The sequence below is a fragment of the Mesoplodon densirostris genome, chromosome 3 (genome assembly GCF_025265405.1).
Source record: "Mesoplodon densirostris isolate mMesDen1 chromosome 3, mMesDen1 primary haplotype, whole genome shotgun sequence".
NCBI lineage: Eukaryota > Metazoa > Chordata > Mammalia > Artiodactyla > Ziphiidae > Mesoplodon > Mesoplodon densirostris.
In genome coordinates, this window is record NC_082663.1 from 125,546,621 (window position 1) to 125,564,030 (window position 17,410).

The window sequence follows — 17,410 nt, forward strand, 5'->3', positions numbered from 1 at the left end:
AAAAGATACTATTAAATAACCAACCAAAGGGGGGTTTTGCTCCTTGATACCTTGTCTTTTTTAATCTTGTTCTACAAAATTCGGCTTCATTGTTTCTGACTTTTGCATCTATAAATATAGATTCTAAATCTGCTTTCTTTCCAAAATTGGTCCTTAATATCTGAAGTAATTTCGTGTGTACAGTGGCTAGTCTGTTCATCTGGGATTTTTTTCCTTTTTTTCTTTCTCTATGTTTGTTATCCACCTGCTCATAGGATAACAAATTTTCAGTCTTGTTTAATTTTTTCTTTTGAATATTTCTTATTCTCTGAGGGTATGCTTGTGGTGGGTTTTTTTTTTAAGTTCCTTTATTATTTTTCTTTTTTCTGCTCTCATATATGGGAGTATGGTTTGTGCATACCTGAAATTATATGAGTTTGGGGAGGAGTGTTTTTATTTTTTTAAAACGGGTATGACAGCTTTCATAACCACATGTCTCATTGGATACAAAACTCTACATGAATAATAGCTCAAGGTTCCGTAGTCTAATAATTTGATATGGTTGATTGTTCAGTTTTGGGTAAATCAGCACATAATTATTCCATTTAAGATTATAAAAAATGGATGTTTTTCAGTCACACTATCTAATTCTTACTCTTTGTACCTCAGTGCATCCTAACCAGTTGCATGTCTATTTCTTAAGTTAGAAAGAATCTTAATAACATCTTTCTTGAGTACAGTTCCCATTGGTATACTTTCTCTGTTCTTGGCTCAAGTCTCAGGAAGTAGATCATTGCTTACAAGAAGCTTGTGACTCTCAATCCCAGCTGCCCTCCTATTCTTTCCTCTGTAGGACAGCCCATGTACTCTCGTGAACATGGTGCTGCTGCATCTGAGCGACTTCAGTTGGGGACACCGCCTCCTCTGTTGGCAGCTCGTTTGGTGCCACCTCGAAACCTCATGGGATCCTCCATTGGGTACCATACCTCAGTCTCCAGCCCCACCCCTCTGGTCCCAGGTAAGCTTTGCTACAGATGGCCATCCACCTCTGATCTTTTCTACCATAAACTGGCCAACCTAAGAGGTGATCTGGTATCCTGATTTGTTCTCACAGATGCCCATTAAAACTCCTAGGTAGTTTTATTTTCTATTTCTCTGCTTCTTTGGTTTGTCCCTAGTGGCTCCTAGATGATTAGGTCTCCTGTGTGTCTCTCATCTCTGGTGTCCTTTGTATTTACTTTCTGTGCCTCTGTAACTAAGGTCATGCTAGTTCCTTGAACTAGTTTCTAATCCGAAGATAGGAAGAGAGTATCTACTTGAATGGTTTCTAATCAGTTACGTGTTACAAGAAAACTAGGTTAATTTTTCTTTAAAACAAAACAAAAACATCTGGTTTCTTCCTGATCATGGATGAAAATGTCTTTTTACCATCTGTCCCTTGTTGTATGGAATGGCTGTGTATAATGTGATTTCTTGAAAACTCTTCCCTCCTATTGACATGTACATTTTGAAGATCTGTGGAGTGCTTTGAGCGTGTCTCATGAGGTTTTTAACATTTCTCACTTTGCGTTTAGATCTCAGTTCATCATGATTAACTAAAGGACTTTCAAGTTTCTTAGGGTTCTGTGTATTCCCAGGAATTATCAGATCGAGGCTATTTGATTATGTAACTTCTTTAAAACTTTCTGCAGCCTTAGTGTAGATTTTTCTGTCAAGAGCACTAAGTGGTAACTGAAAACTTTTAAATCATAACTTGCTGATCTTATACTCTGAATTATAGAACTAATTGGCTAGTAATAAAGATCTGAATGTACCTTATCTTGTAGCTGAAACCTAATACGAGCAACAAAGGAGTTTTTCCACTAAGAAAAAAAGATGCAAGGATTTATATTGATAAATCACAACTGTGAGAATCAGCATCTTCACTCCATCTTAACCTTTCATTTTATGTAGGATGAAAAAGATATTTTGGAGATAAACACATTCAGAATTTTTTTAAACGCTAACAAGATATTTATTTAGCATAAGAATTTTAAAAATTAAGTTTTTAGGGACTTCCCTGACAGTCCAGTGGTTAAGACTCCGTGCTTCCACTGCAGGGGGCGTGAGTTCCATCACTGGTTGGGGAACTAGGATCCTGCATGCCACGCACAGCGTGGCCAAAAAAAAAAAATTAAATTTTTAGTTGTAGAGAAAACACAGAGAACATGATACAAGTGGCACTGATGAAGCGGGTGGTAGTAAAATAATGATTACATTTATAAATATAAAATGTATCTTATTTAGCTGTTTGAAATAAAACATTTGAGATATGTTTTACATATGAAATTGGCTCTTTCTCTCCAGTTTAAAGTGCACATAACCAGGCATTTCCCTGGTGGTCCAGTGGTTAAGACTCTGTGCTTCCAATGCAGGGGGCGTGGGTTTGATCCCTGGTTGGGGAACCAGGATCCCACATATTGTGCAGCGCGGCCAAAAAAAAAAAAGAAGAAAAGCAGATAACCAAATTAATAGATTGGTTTTTTTCCCCCAATTAAAAGAATACCAAGAAATTAGGTGAGACGTGATAACAGAGGAAACTCAGCCTGTCATTTGTATATGGCGTTCACGTATGTGAAAATTTCTCTTAAAAATGTGCATTTAAGTTTGCATTAGGTGATTAATATAGAGGACAAAAATGGCTAGGTAAATGAATCCAGAAATATATCAGTAATTCAGAACGGATTTGCATGTCTGTGTTTTGTGACTGAACATTTTTGTTTCTTTGACTTCCAATAGGTTTATCTATATACTATAATTCAAAGAGAGAAATACATATGGGTTGATATATTTGTTGAAGAAAATTCATTTTTGTGGTTATTTTATATAGGAAATTATTTAACTACTGTTATTTGTTACATGTTTTGTTGTTTTGTTTTCCCTCAGATACCTATGAACCAGATGGTTATAATCCAGAAGCTCCTAGTATTACCAGTTCTGGTAGATCTCAGTATAGGCAGTTTTTTTCAAGAACACAGACACAGCGCCCAAACCTGATTGGCCTAACCTCTGGAGATATGGATGCAAATCCAAGAGGTAAGAATGCATTTAACTTTTTCTCATGCTAAATGTCATTTGGGCATAGCATTTCTGACCTCACTAAGGTCTAAAAATACTTTCAACAGTCTCTCTTTGAAGGGTGCTATGTAATGATCTCAAATGTTTTTGAATATCTCCAAATTTTACTTTAAAGCTATAAATAAAATAAAAATATTCTGCTTATATTTATTTTTAAATAAAAATAATACGAGTGTTAATTAATTGCTCTTTTTGTAGGACTTTAGGCTGTTTTAGGCACTATGCTAGATGTTAGATACAGAAAGATGACATGATCCCTCGCCCTCAAAGAAATAATCATTTAATGGCCTACTTTGTGTTTTAAGAGCTGTGCTTCACACTAGTAACATTGAGAATTTTAAACACTATGATAAAATTATCCTTTGACCATTTTTATTATTTATGATTATAAGCATATATTAGGACCCTTATAAAGCATAGCCACAAATCTTAAAAGATTAAATGCAAGCATTGCCTTTAATATGGGTTGATACCATCCTTTCACCTCTGCTCAAAAAAAAGTTTGGTTAAAGAGTTTGATGAGATTCCAGTTTCTTACTTATTATTATAGTTAGATTTCCAGTATTTAATTTCAATTTGAATGACTGGCCATGTGCCATCCTGAGGATATTTTCCTGATTTAATTATATGGTGGACATTTTCCCGTTCTTACCTTCTTTCTTATCCTGATTTTATTAACTCTTCTTTACTGCCAATAGTGACTTTATTGCCACTACCAGTTAACAGTTTTGTGTCAAGATTAAACCAAATCCCTTTTAATATATTATTATCTCTAATATTCCTTACCAACAACTTAAATGAGGTATTATTTTTATTCTCTTTTTTATAGATAGACACTGAGGCGAAGAGAGTTTAAAGAACTTGCTCATTATTAATTCTTTTCTGTTCTATTCTATTCTATACATCAGCGGTCTCCAGCCTTTTTGGCACCAGGGATAGTTTTCATGGAAGACAATTCTTCCACAGACGCACGGTGCAGTGGGTGGTGGTGGGGATAGTTCAGGCGGTAACGCGAGCGATGGGGAAGCTCGCTAGCCCGCCGCTCACCTCCTGCTGGGTGGACCGCTACTGGTCTTTGGCCCGGGGGTTGGGGACCCCTGCTATACATGACAGAACTAGCATTTGAACCCAGATTTATCTAATTCCAAAGAATATGCTCTTACCTTCTGTGCTGTAATGCATATATTGTTAGCAAATTACCTGAAATTAGTGGGAAGATCATATTTTCAGCCCCACAGTGATTATTCTTTGCTGCTGATTTTACTTTTGGTGGAGTTGCTAAAGTTATGGAGAATACTCAGAATATAACATGTGCAGTTTGGGGTTGGTATTTGCTTTTTTGTTCAACACACCTCTTTCCACTGACAGGTAACCTATCGTAAGGTCAGCGTCTTACAGTATTTTAGTCTTAACTGTTGTGAATGGAATGTGTTAATTTATAACATTGGCTTTGAATTTTCCTTTCAATGTTTAGGTGTGAATAATTTTAAACCTACAAAAAAATCAAAAGTGCAATAAACACCTGAATACTTTCACTTAGATTCACCAGTTAACATTTTGTCAGCTTTGGCCATGAATGCTCACTTGTGTGCACTCTTCTCTCTGCCTTCCTCCCCTTCCTCCCCACTCCCTTCACATTGTTTTCTTGAATCACTTGAAAGTCAATTTTGGAGATTGTGACACTTTAAGATCCTTTAGTTTACATCTGAGAATAAGACACAGTATTATATACCCGCAATATCATTGCCACACATAAAAGAAAATCATAATTCCATAGTAATATCCTATCCATGTGAACTTCTTGTTGAATCCTGTAAGGAGACAAATATTTCACTCCATTTGTGGCCTAATAAGTTTGATTACTTGCCGTAATTGTTAGAACTCTCCACTGTAAAGTAAATAATTTGTGGAGCGATACTTTGGCATCAGATAAATATTTTATTCTCCAACAACACCCTTTCACTGATTTTTTTTCCTTCCATTTATGATCCTTGCCTGAATCAGTCATTACATCAGAGTTGGCTAGGACTTTTTAAATGCGCATATTGTATTTTTGAAAAAGGAGAAAAAGGAGGCAATTGATTATTTTTGCTGTTAAACATTTCTGAAAAGGGAATGGTAGCAGTCAGGTGCTATTCACAGTGATTTTTAGCTTTTTTTTTTTTAGCTTTTGGACTAAATAATTTTAATCATTTGAAATTCCCCAAATACAATGCATGGTCAGTAATGTTAATTTTTGTTTTCTACAGCTGCTAACATTGTCATCCAGACTGAACCACCAGTTCCTGTTTCAATGAATAGCAACATAACCAGAGTAGTTCTTGAACCAGATAGCCGGAAAAGAGCTATGAGTGGTTTGGAAGGGCCACTGACAAAGAAACCTTGGCTGGGAAAGTAAGATAATTTGCTAATTAGTAACATCTAATTGATGTTTCTGGGTTTTTGTTTGCAGTAGTAAATTTGTAAAATTAAGAGTTGTCATTAATCATTAATTTTCAATCTATGTGCCTCAAAGCTAAGTTTCCCAGAGGCATCATTAGTATGTCTTAAATATTGAGAAGTTAACAGAATATTGATAATAGATATTAGTAATTTGTACTAATTTCTAGGCCTAACCCAGTATTAGAATTATTGAGACATCAATCTTCTTTCTTTCTCTCTACCTGTTTGGTTCCCATGTAATAAGGATAATGTGAAAATTACCTAGTCATTTCTGAAGAATGTTAAGTGCTTACAAAGGATACTTGAATAAATATAAACTTACATTCTTTGCTGATTATCTCTTGCCTAGGCATAATGTAGGAGAATTAACCAAGATCTGTTAATATTCCTTTCAGGCAAGGGAATAACAATCAGAGTAAACCAGGATTCTTGAGAAAGAATCAGTATACAAACACCAAATTAGAGGTCAAGAAAATCCCTCAGGAATTGAACAACATTACCAAGCTCAATGAACACTTCAGCAAATTTGGAACTATTGTTAATATCCAGGTAGGTGTGGCTATGTTGGTGACAAAATCCATGTATATAATGTATCTTCAAAAATATTCCTATCAGCTTACCTTGCTTAAACAAGCCAGTGATTAGTCTGATCATCTCTGCTATGTGTTTTAAATTCCTCTGTGTATCTGTATGCCCAACTTTATGATGGAGTTGTTGTGCTGAATTTGTCCTCTGAATTCATTTGGTTCTTTTCTTTTTTTTGGGGGGGGTTGGTGGGGGGCGGTACACGGGCCTCTCACTGCTGTGGCCTCTCCTGTTGCGGGGCACAGGCTCCGGACGCGCAGGCTCAGTGGCCATGGCTCACAGTCCCAGCCGCTCCACGGCATGTGGGATCCTCCCGGACCGGGGCACGAACCCGTGTCCCCTGCATCGGCAGGCGGACTCTCAACCATTGCGCCACCAGGGAAGCCCCCATTTGGTTCTTTTCTGCAGCCTCTTCCTGAAAGACAGTGGGCCAGTTATTTTATTTTTGTTCATAGTTGTACCTCTGGACAGATGACTTTTTTACCTGCTTTAGTGTTCTAACTAAGTAGGTGAGATTTTTGGTAACTTCTAAGATTGTAATTTTGTTCACTGACTGGCTTTTATTTTGTGAAATATTAATTGGTTAAGGATGGTTCTAATCTTGAGAATTTTAGGCACTGTAACATATAATCTAACATCAAATAAATTGTAGCTTTTATATTTTGCTGTGTGTTTGTTAGATATTTGAATTTATCAATTTGTGGTTGGGTGTTGTGCTGTAATTGAGGGTACTAGAAGGTCCGTTTAAGTTGGGATTTCAGTCAGTTACCCCTGACACTCAGTGTTGCCATCAAACCAAAATATGATTTATGTGTCTCTAACTACCTTTTTTCTCTTAAATTTTTCCTAGGTCATTATTCTTTATGGCATTTAGAAAAATTAGGACGCTTTTAATGTAAATGAGTATATGAGTCTGCTTGGGTTCCCATAACAAATACCATAGACTGGGTGGCTTAAACAACAAAAATTTATTTGCAGGGAATCCAAGATCAGAATACTAGCCAATTTGGTTCCTGGTAAGGACTCTCTTGCTTGGAGACAGCCATCTTCTTGCTGTGTGCTCACATGATGGAAGGAGAGGGAATGGAAGAGACAGAGAGAGAGCTCTTCCTATAAGGTCACCAGTCCTGTCTGATTAGGGCCCCACCCCTTTGATCTCATTTAACCTTATTTACCTCCTAAAAACTCTGTCTCCAAATACAGTCACATTGGGGGTTAGGGCTTCAACATATGAATTTGGGGAGGACATAACTCAGTCCATAGCAGTAGGCCATAATTTCTATAAGCACTATTCTCTATTTGGGGGAATTTATGTTGTTCTTATTATTTTTTATAAAAGCAATGCTATTGTGAGCCTCCTTTTGTATAAACCTTTTATTTTTTTATGATGCATTGCTGAATTAAAGGGAATTTTAAAACTTTTTATTTGAACTGCCAAATTGTTCTCCAAAAGGGTTGTGCCAGTTGATGCTCCCTAACGCAATGTGTGAACCTCATCAAAACTCTAATATGGATCCAGTAAAAATTTTGAGACCAGTTTCATAAGTGAAAAATTGTACTTGCCTTAATTTGCTTTGTTTCTGTTCCTAGGTAGACTCTAACTTATATAGACCATTTGCAGTACTTTTGGATTTACCTGTCCACTGTCTTTGCCCACTTTTTTTTTTTTTTTTGCGGTATGCGGGCCTCTCACTGTTGTCGCCTCTCCCGTTGTGGAGCGCAGGCTCCGGACGCGCAGGCTCAGCGGCCATGGCTCACGGGCCCAGCCGCTCCACGGCATGTGGGATCTTCCCGGACCCGGGCACGAACCCGTGTCCCCTGCATCGGCAGGTGGACTCTCAACCACTGCGCCACCAGGGAAGCCCTCTTTGCCCATTTTTTTATGAAGGCATTTATAATAATGCTTTTCCAAACCTTTGCCTGTCATATATATGAAAATTACTTTTTCGTTTTGTCATTTATTTTGTTTGTGGCAGGTTTGGACTGACAGTGGTTTAAAATTTTATTTGGTCAAATTCACTGTTTGTCTTTATGGGTCCTACCTTTATAGGTGTACATAAAAAGGCTTTCCAAAGCCTCAGATTATACAGATATTCACCTTTTTTCCCTGGTTTTTTTTTTGTTTGTTTGTTTGTAAAATGTTTTCTCTCTCTGGAGTTTATTTGGATGTGTAAGATACCAGGGAGGAATCTAACAACTTTTCCCCAAGTGGTTATGTAACATCACTAGGATTATTTATTAAATAATCCAATATTCTTTCATATATAATGTTGAAATACACATGTTATCTTTTAAGGGATAGCTAACTTTATTTACATAGGATTCACAATGGATTTCAGCAGGCTGTTTTCTACTTCTGAATTTTTTATCAATAATTTATCAATATTTGCTTAACTACAATCATTAATTTATGTGTGTTGTTGCTGTTGTTTTTTCTTATAGGTTGCTTTTAAGGGAGATCCAGAAGCAGCCCTCATCCAGTATCTTACCAATGAGGAGGCCAGAAAAGCCATTTCCAGCACTGAAGCAGTTCTAAACAACCGGTTCATTCGAGTCCTGTGGCACAGGGAAAATAATGAGCAGCCAGCACTACAGTCGCCAACACAGCTGCTTCTGCAACAGCAGCAAACACTTAGTCACCTGTCACAGCAGCACCATCACCTGCCACAGCACCTTCATCAGCAGCAAGTGCTGGTGGCCCCGTCTCCTCCCTCAACAGTACATGGGGGTATTCAGAAGGTAATCTACTGGTTCACAAGGAATTAAAGGTCCTTTAGTCCCATCCTCTAGATCATTGTTTCTCAATTTGTGGTCCTGGGGTTTTCTACATCAGAGCCATTCAGTTTGATTTATAGACCGGCAGCATCTAATCTCCTAGGAGCTTATTAGACATGCAGTTTCTTAGGTTTCACCTCAACTTACTGAATTAGAATCACTATGGGTGTGGCCCAGTAATCCGTTTTAACAGGCTTTCCAGGTGATTCTTATGTACCTTGAAGGTTGAGAAGTGCTGTGTTGCATCAAAATCACTGATCTGGGTGCACATTCCTGGGTCTTACCTTCTCAGATCTATAGAGTCAGTCTCTAGATATGGGACCCATAAATCTGCATGTTTAAGAAATACCTTTAGTGATTCTTCTCAACACCAAAGTATGATAGCCATCCACGACCAAACAACTTTGAATCTAGAACAGCTTCTTTGTTTTGTGTTAGAATCAGTCACTCTTATAGCGATCCTTTTGTCCCACTTTTTCTCATACAGAAAAGTTCTGTTCTCTTTAAAAGTGAAATGGGAGCTCCAAGAGACTGGGATTTTGTCTGTTGTATTCATTTGATCCCTAGTGCCTAAAACAAGGCCTGGCATACAGTGCTCAAAACATTTGAATGAATAGATGAACGAAGGAAAGAACAAACCACCATGCATTAGAACCATTCAGATATTGATGATAATGTTAATCTCCTTCTAGGCATTCTCTTGTTTGGATTAAATGCATTCAGATTGAAAAAAAAAGTATTCTTTAACAGTACATATAGTATTAACTCCATTTATCATCGTGTTTATTTTCAGTTAAGCCTGCATTTTTTTTGTCTCCGCCCCATTTCGTGTTAGGGCCAAAGGTAAATGTTCCCCCAGGTGTTGGCTGAATGGTGTATGAAAGAGTGATACAATCACCTCTGTGATCCATTAGACCCTGTTCTATTAATGCAGCCCAAGATTATGTTATGTTTTTAGGGTGGCCATATCACAGTTATTCTTATTAAGCTACTGTCAATTAAAACCTTTAAGTCTTAAAAAGCATTACATATTGAAGGGAACATTAAGAAAATTATAAGAAAGTTTTTTCTGTATGAGTATATACACATATGCATGCATAATTTCAAACATCCAAAAAAGTATGGATACTAACAGTCATTTGTATATCTACCTCTTCACTTAAAAAAATCAAACCTTACAGATAATTGAAGCACCCTTCCTTCGCATTTCCTTATCTTCCTCCCCAGGGTAATCACTGTCCTAAATTTGTATCATTCCTAGGCATTTAAAAAAACTTCCACCATAAATATGTTTATTTTGTATATGCAGATGATGAGCAAACCACAGACATCAGGTGCATATGTTCTTAACAAAGTTCCTGTGAAACATCGTCTTGGACATGCAAGTGGTAACCAGAGTGATGCAGCACACTTGTTGAATCAGTCAGGTGGTGCTGGAGATGATTGCCAGGTATATATTTCTGTGGACCTTTAAAGATATTTAGAGTTCTTCAGTGACACAAAGAAATTAACAAATTGATTAGCACCCAGATTTATAATGTCTTATTTCCTCAATCAAGATAATTGTGAGAACTAACCTAAATGTGGCCGGTAAACTTCCCTGATTTCCATGATTGAGCCAGAAATTTGCTAGTTAAATTTTCTTTTCCTATTCAAAGCTAAATAGGAATTTGAAATTTTTAGCCATTTATTAATAGATGTCTTTATTAATCCATTCCTTTTATAATGTTTCTTTAATATAATTAAGAACATCATGAAGGGGATTCAGTCATAGTCAATTCAAGAGTCAGATTTTGAAATATGTTTTTAAGTAGTTTTCTTTCCTTTTGGGAATATATCTATATGATGACTCTCCAGAATGGTGATTTTTTTTTCCAAGAGAGCTAGGAAAACTGAAAAAGAATAGGTGGGGTTAGCCCTCCTAGACATTAAAAAATACTGTGAAGTCAGTATAACTCAAACACTTTGATACTGGCACATGAAGAGACAGACCAGTGGAATAGAATTGAAGGCTGAGATTATAGACTCACTCGCAAATAGGAATTTATCATATGCTAACACATTATCTCAGTTCAGCGGGGAAAGTATGGACTCCTTGGTAAATGGTATTGGGATAACTAGATAGCCTGATAGAAAAAAAAAATTAGATCCGTTTTTAAAATTACGTAATAAACCAGGATAATGTCCACAAGGACCTGAAATTTATATGCTGACGGTAATGCTAAATGGTACAGCCTCCGTGAAAGGAAATTTGGCAGCATCTAGCAAAATTATGTATGCATTTACTCTAAACCAATAATCCTCCTCTAAGAACCTGTGCCAAAGATATACTAGTCAAACTATGGAAAGACATATGAGCAAGGCTAGGGAATGTAGACTCTCTTCAATAGCTAAAGACTGGAAACAATCCAGTGTCCATCATTAGGGGACTGGTTACTTAAAATGTAGTACATGCATACAATAGCATATGTGTAACTTTGCAAAGGAATGACGAATATCTTTATGTATACCATGAGGTGATCATCAGGATACATTAAGTAAAAAAAGCAAAATGGGACAAAAAATGTAGAGTCAGCCACTGTTAATTTAAGAAAGTAGGGGCAATGAATACATATAAGTACTTATGATAGAAAAAAACAAAAAAAAGTAACCCATATAATTTAAATCTTGGTGGTTACGGCAAGGATAGAAGAAACTAGACAACTTTAAAAACCTCCAAAACATTTCTTAATTCTGTCCACCAAAAAGGTCTAGAAACAATGACCCAGCCTGATGGTAATGAACCTTGACATGCCCCTTCCCCCAGCTCCAAAAGGAACCAGGGATCCTTGAAGAAATGTCTGTCCCTAGGTCTGGGGCTGACAGTGTTCCAGATGAGCCTAGAATACTTTGTCAAACCAGAAAGCGAGGAATTTGTCAAAGATTACTAGCATCCTATCAAAGAATGAAAAAATGTCATAAAGGCTCTAGAACTACTCACCAATCTAAAGGAAATTCAGAGGACAGAGGGACATGTTAAAGGATACCATAGAATCCTGCAGTGAATACTACAGGATGAATGACCTGGTTTCTTCCAGAAGTGATTTGCAAAGAAAAGAAAGATACAGAGAGAGAAACGGAATTAAAGGAGACTTTAAAGAGATATAACCAATTGCATTTATATGGACCTTAGTAGGTCCTAATTAAATTTGTGAAAAAAATGTTTAGAAAATTATAATAGAATCTGGAAATGTGACTATTTAATGATATTAAAGAATTGTTATACCTTTTAAGTGTGACAATGGTATTGTGGTTTTACTTAAAAAAGAAAGGAGTCCTTATCTTTTAGAGATACAACTGAATTATTTACAGATAAAATAATGTGTATTATGATGATGTAGTTGGGGGTTTAAATAAAACAAGGTTATTTTATATAAAATAATGTAAATTAATTAATGATTTTACATAAAATAATGTAAATTGATGATTGTTTCTGCTTGCTGATGGATACGTCAAGTTTTTTATATATAATTTTGTACTTTTGTTTGTTTCAAAAATTTGATACTAAAAGATAGAAAAACAAAAGCAATCTCAGACTTTGAAGTCACACAGCCCTGACTGACTTGACCTGCCTCTTACTAGCTGTGTTAAATAACTGGCGAGCATTGGTTTCCTTTTCAATAAACTCAGTTGCTATGGGGATTAAAAAATGTCATGTTGGTAAAGCATAAAAGAGAAGTGCTTATTCGCACATAATAAGTGCTCAGTAACTTGTAGGTAGTGCCATTTTTATTTTGATAAATAGTAATGACAGCACGAACATCATCTCTGCAGGTTCCTACAGTACTTGAGAGAGTTTTCTGTGTATTTAAAGTAGCTTAATTTTTAATTAAGTATTGTATGATTGAGATAAGTTTTGTATTTGTATATATTGTGTGATTGAATTTTCCATGAATTTCTTAGTATTATATCCTGTGTCCCTTATATCATATGTTCAAAGTTAATTTAAAAATAAAAGAGTGGAGTATGTTAGGGAAGACTTGAACCAGAGAGGTGTTAATACACCATATTGCTCTGCTATGTCTTAAAGAGGGGAAGATAAACTGGAGTCATCTGTTCAGAAAGGAATCTAAATACCAAAACAAGCACAGTAAAGATGGTCACCATTTTACTTGCAAAGTTAGATCTGTGAGCTAACTACTTGTCTTATGGTTGGTTGTAAACTCATATAACATTTGATTAAATATAATATTAAGATTATGACTGCAAAGTACCTTAATTCTTAGGAGGGTTTGCAATTATTAGAAACATGCATTCTTTTTTTTTTTTTTTTTTTTGCGGTACGCGGGCCTCTCACTGTTGTGGCCTCTCCCGTTGCGGAGCACAGGCTCCGGATGCGCAGGCTCAGCGGCCATGGCTCACGGGCCCAGCCGCTCCGTGGCATGTGGGATCTTCCCGGACCGGGGCACGAACCCGTGTCCCCTGCATCGGCAGGCAGACTCTCAACTACTGCGCCACCAGGGAAGCCCGAAACATGCATTCTTATTTGGCATTGTGGAAAATAGCTTAATGACATTACCCCCACAAAGACCTCTAGGAACACACCTGTAGTTAAACAATTCTTATTCAGTGAGGGAGTATACACAGTGAAACCATGGAACATCTCATTTAGAGGGTGTTAGCAAGGACTTATGTTAGGATTGGCTGTGTTAGGTGATTTGTTGGAGGGTTAAAGGAAACAGGAGTAATTCTATGATCAGATTTCCTAATATGTTTACCTAGAAGGAGGAAAGACTAGAATTACGCTAAAGCTGTAATTGGTAAAGAAGCTGTAGTCACTCATATTAGCCAGGGTAGAGAGATGTTTAACCATTTTTATGGTTTGGATAGTAATCATGGTTTGTGTGTGTGTGTGTTCAGTGGTGATAATGGAGTGATCTTGTTTTTGCCTTGATCCACCATGGGCACAAGAGTGACCTTGTCTGAGGTTGATGTTCTATGAAAATTGTTTATGTTTAACAAGGGGACACTAAGGCCTAGCTGTGAGTGGCAGTCTAGCTCCTAGATGTCAGGAGTTGTTGTTCTTTTCCCACAATTAAAAAAATATAAAGAAAAGAAAGATAAGTGATTGTATTCAGAAACACAACATTATTGCTTAAAATTAGTTTTTTTTATATTTGAATGACAATTGAGTTTATGTATAAAGAACTTGTTTTATAAATGAAGTTTTTAAATGTAAAAAAATATATGGAGTCTTTTTTAAAAATGATTTTAAGGTATTGCTAAGATTTAATTTAATTATATCTGTGTTTCGTAGATATTTTCAGCTCCAGGCCATCCAAAAATGATCTACAGCTCAAACTTAAAGACAGCTTCAAAACTTTGTTCAGGATCAAAGTCTCACGATGTCCAAGAAGTTCTTAAAAAGAAGCAGGTAACAGCCTCAATTCTTCTTTCCTTCAAGAGGAAAGGATCTATTGAATTCTTTTTTTATTATTATTAAATTTATTTATTTATTTATTTGTGGCTGCGTTGGGTCTTCGTTGTGTGTGGGCTTTCTCTAGTTGCGGCGAGCAGGGGCTACTCTTCGCTGCGGTGCGTGGGCTTCTCATCACGGTGGCTTCTCTTGTTGTGGAGCACGGGCTCTAGGCACACGGGCTTCAGTAGTTGTGGCACGCAGGCATCAGTAGTTGTGGCTCGCGGGCTCTAGAGTGCAGGCTCAGTAGTTGTGGCTCGCAGGCTCTAGAGCGCAGGCTCAGTAGTTGTGGCGCACGGGCTTAGTTGCTCCACAGCATGTGGGATCTTCCTGGACCAGGGCCCGAACCCGTGTCCACTGCATTGGCAGGCAGATTTTCAACCACTGCGCCACCAGGGAAGTCCGGGATCTGTTGAATTCTTAAGTGATTATATTAACACCTCTGAACAGTTCATGTTGTTATGGAACTACATTATAACATTTATTTAGCTGCTGCTTGATGCATTGTACACTTGAAAAAAAGATGAGCAAACAGAAAAAATGTTTTGCAGTTGCCTTTCAGTGGCTACATCAAGCACAAAGAAAGAACTTTTTTCTATGTAAAAGTAAAAGACACTGAGCTGTCATCTTCCCCCCCCCCCCGCCCCCCGCAAGGGAGAGAAACAAACACTTTTATTTGATTATTTTCTCTTTTAATTCCTTTCTGGCTTCGTAAGTTAGATAATATTTCATGTGAAGTGTAACAATTATGTAGTTATTATTCATGTGACTCAGTTCTGAGTTTCATTATCATCTTAGATTTAAACTCACATAGAGTTTTTCAAATAAAATAGTTATTTATATATATTATCTCAGTATAATTGGAGATTTAATTAACAGAGGGGTTGGAGGCAACATTTTCCAGGCAAAAATCCATAGATTTTGCTATCATTTCTAACCTATAGCTGCATGTCATTTTTAGACTTTAGACTTTATTTTTAGACTTAAAACTTAAAAAATAAGGATTTCGCTTATTACCTGGGGAAGTGAAAACAGCTCTTGTTTTTCTTTACATATATATTCAGGTCATTTAAGTGAATAAACCTCATAGATACAGCTAATTAGTGTTCAGTATTTTAAATATTAAAGTACAGTTACAAACATAAACTCTTTTATATTGGAAGTGTTAGGGAAAATAGGTTTAAAGGTTTCATCTCTGGCTTCAGCTATTTGTTGATTAGGAGGAAAATCTGTCTCGTATAAGGGATGACTCAGAAGAAATGAGTTGAGACTGTAGTAGCCATATGTATCATGGGCAAACTTAGTTATTCATTACTGATTTTTTCTTTACCTGTTCATACAGGAAGCAATGAAGCTACAACAAGATATGAGGAAAAAGAGGCAAGAAATGTTAGAAAAACAAATAGAATGCCAAAAGGTAAGATAAATGTTCATTATTTGCATGCTGGAATTGATGTATGGAATGGATTTTACAAAGATATCCCCAATAAAGTTTTAAAGGTTACTTATACTAAAATTTACTAAGTATAGCTTTACTTTTTGCTATTTATTTTATAGATGTTAATATCCAAGCTAGAAAAAAACAAAAACATGAAACCAGAAGAGAGAGCAAATATAATGAAGACTTTAAAAGAGCTTGGAGAAAAGATCTCACAATTGAAAGATGAGTTAAAAACATCTTCTGCAGTCTCCACACCATCTAAAGTAAAGACAAAAACAGAGGTACCTATTTGCATTTTTCATTCAGCATAGGGTTATTGAACATCTGTGGTGTGCTTGGCACTTTAAAAGTGCAGTGGAACCTTTAGGTAGCTAATAGTCTAGTGTGAGACAATTATAAGTATCTTTTTTTTTTTTTTTAATGTTTCTGTAGATGCTGTACACTCCCTGAAAGAAGTGATAATACCCGGTTTGAACAAAGATGTTTTTTAACTGAATTTTTTTGTTCTCCATGCTGACGATGTAACTGCTTAGAGTGATGGCAAACAAAGAGACATTTCCTATTTCAGCAGCTTTTTCCCTAATTTTTTAATAATGTTGTAATGCAGCCATCCCTTTTAATATTGAAAAGATATCATTGACTTTAGTATGGCTAGAAATATGGCTTTCTACTGAAAAGAATAATCAAAAGTTCTAGATACATTTAAGCCTAATTTTGTTCATTTATATTTGCTTCCTTACCGTAGAAGAATACTTGCTTTTACACCATGGTTCCATCATTATTCTACAGCTCTGTAGTGGGATTTTAGATAAATTTGCAGCCCTTTGAGAACTGGGAATAAATTTGTCAGATATATATATAGAGAGAGAATGCAAATTTTTATGTACAGTATTATATTACATTTGAAATTGTGGTTCTCTGTTATAAAAGGAATGTAAAGTGTTTCATTAAGATTGCTTTTACACAACATTGTAAATCAACTATACTCCAATAAAAAATAAATATTAATTTATGATCTAAAAAAAGAAAAAATGATTGCTTTTTAAAAATATAATAAAAATGTTATTTTAATTGAAATTTCCCCCAATTATAAAAAGAGCATTTAATTATAGAAAGAAATTTAAGAGAATATGGGGGAAAGAAAATCTCTCATAGTCACACCAGCTAAAGGCTGATAATTTGTTTCTTACCAAAAAAAAAAAAAAAAAAAGAGTGGCAATAGTTATAGGGTTCACATCTGAAAGCAATTATGTAAGTGTTATGTTTGTACTATTAGTGAATTTTTATTGTGTAATTTATTTTGCCCTATTATGTTTCACTTATGATGCTTTATTATGTTCTCAGCTCCCTCATCTCAGATGACTGTTTCCAAGGTCTGATTTTTAGGCCATCTTAATTAAGCATTTGTAATACTGCTTGCTTATTAAGCAGTAATACTGTTTATTGTTACTACTGATAACATTATACTCTCTACATGTTTTCAGTATTATATCTGTAAAGTTACTTTCCTTAAAACACCCATGTTTATTGCGTACTCTCACATTTACCCAGAAGAGATGTGTGTCATTCTGTAAGTGTAATATTGTGAACAAGATTTTGTAGGTTGTCTAAAAAAT

The 17,410-nt window shown here is 36.0% G+C and overlaps 1 protein-coding gene across 5 annotated transcripts in view; it reads left to right on the forward strand.

Annotated features, from left to right (window-relative positions):
- RBM27 (RNA binding motif protein 27) overlaps positions 1-17,410 on the forward strand; it is a 65,992-nt gene that overhangs the window by 35,103 nt on the left and 13,479 nt on the right. For 3 of the 5 annotated variants that reach the window (XM_060093577.1, XM_060093578.1, XM_060093581.1), the window contains 9 exons: positions 833-997; positions 2,905-3,054; positions 5,346-5,490; positions 5,934-6,087; positions 8,566-8,862; positions 10,208-10,348; positions 14,195-14,311; positions 15,696-15,770; positions 15,911-16,075. In XM_060093577.1, the coding sequence (XP_059949560.1) occupies positions 833-997; positions 2,905-3,054; positions 5,346-5,490; positions 5,934-6,087; positions 8,566-8,862; positions 10,208-10,348; positions 14,195-14,311; positions 15,696-15,770; positions 15,911-16,075 (1,409 nt within the window). The remainder of the gene's footprint in view (positions 1-832; positions 998-2,904; positions 3,055-5,345; positions 5,491-5,933; positions 6,088-8,565; positions 8,863-10,207; positions 10,349-14,194; positions 14,312-15,695; positions 15,771-15,910; positions 16,076-17,410) is intronic. The other 2 variants (XM_060093579.1, XM_060093580.1) reach the window with 1 other exon arrangement.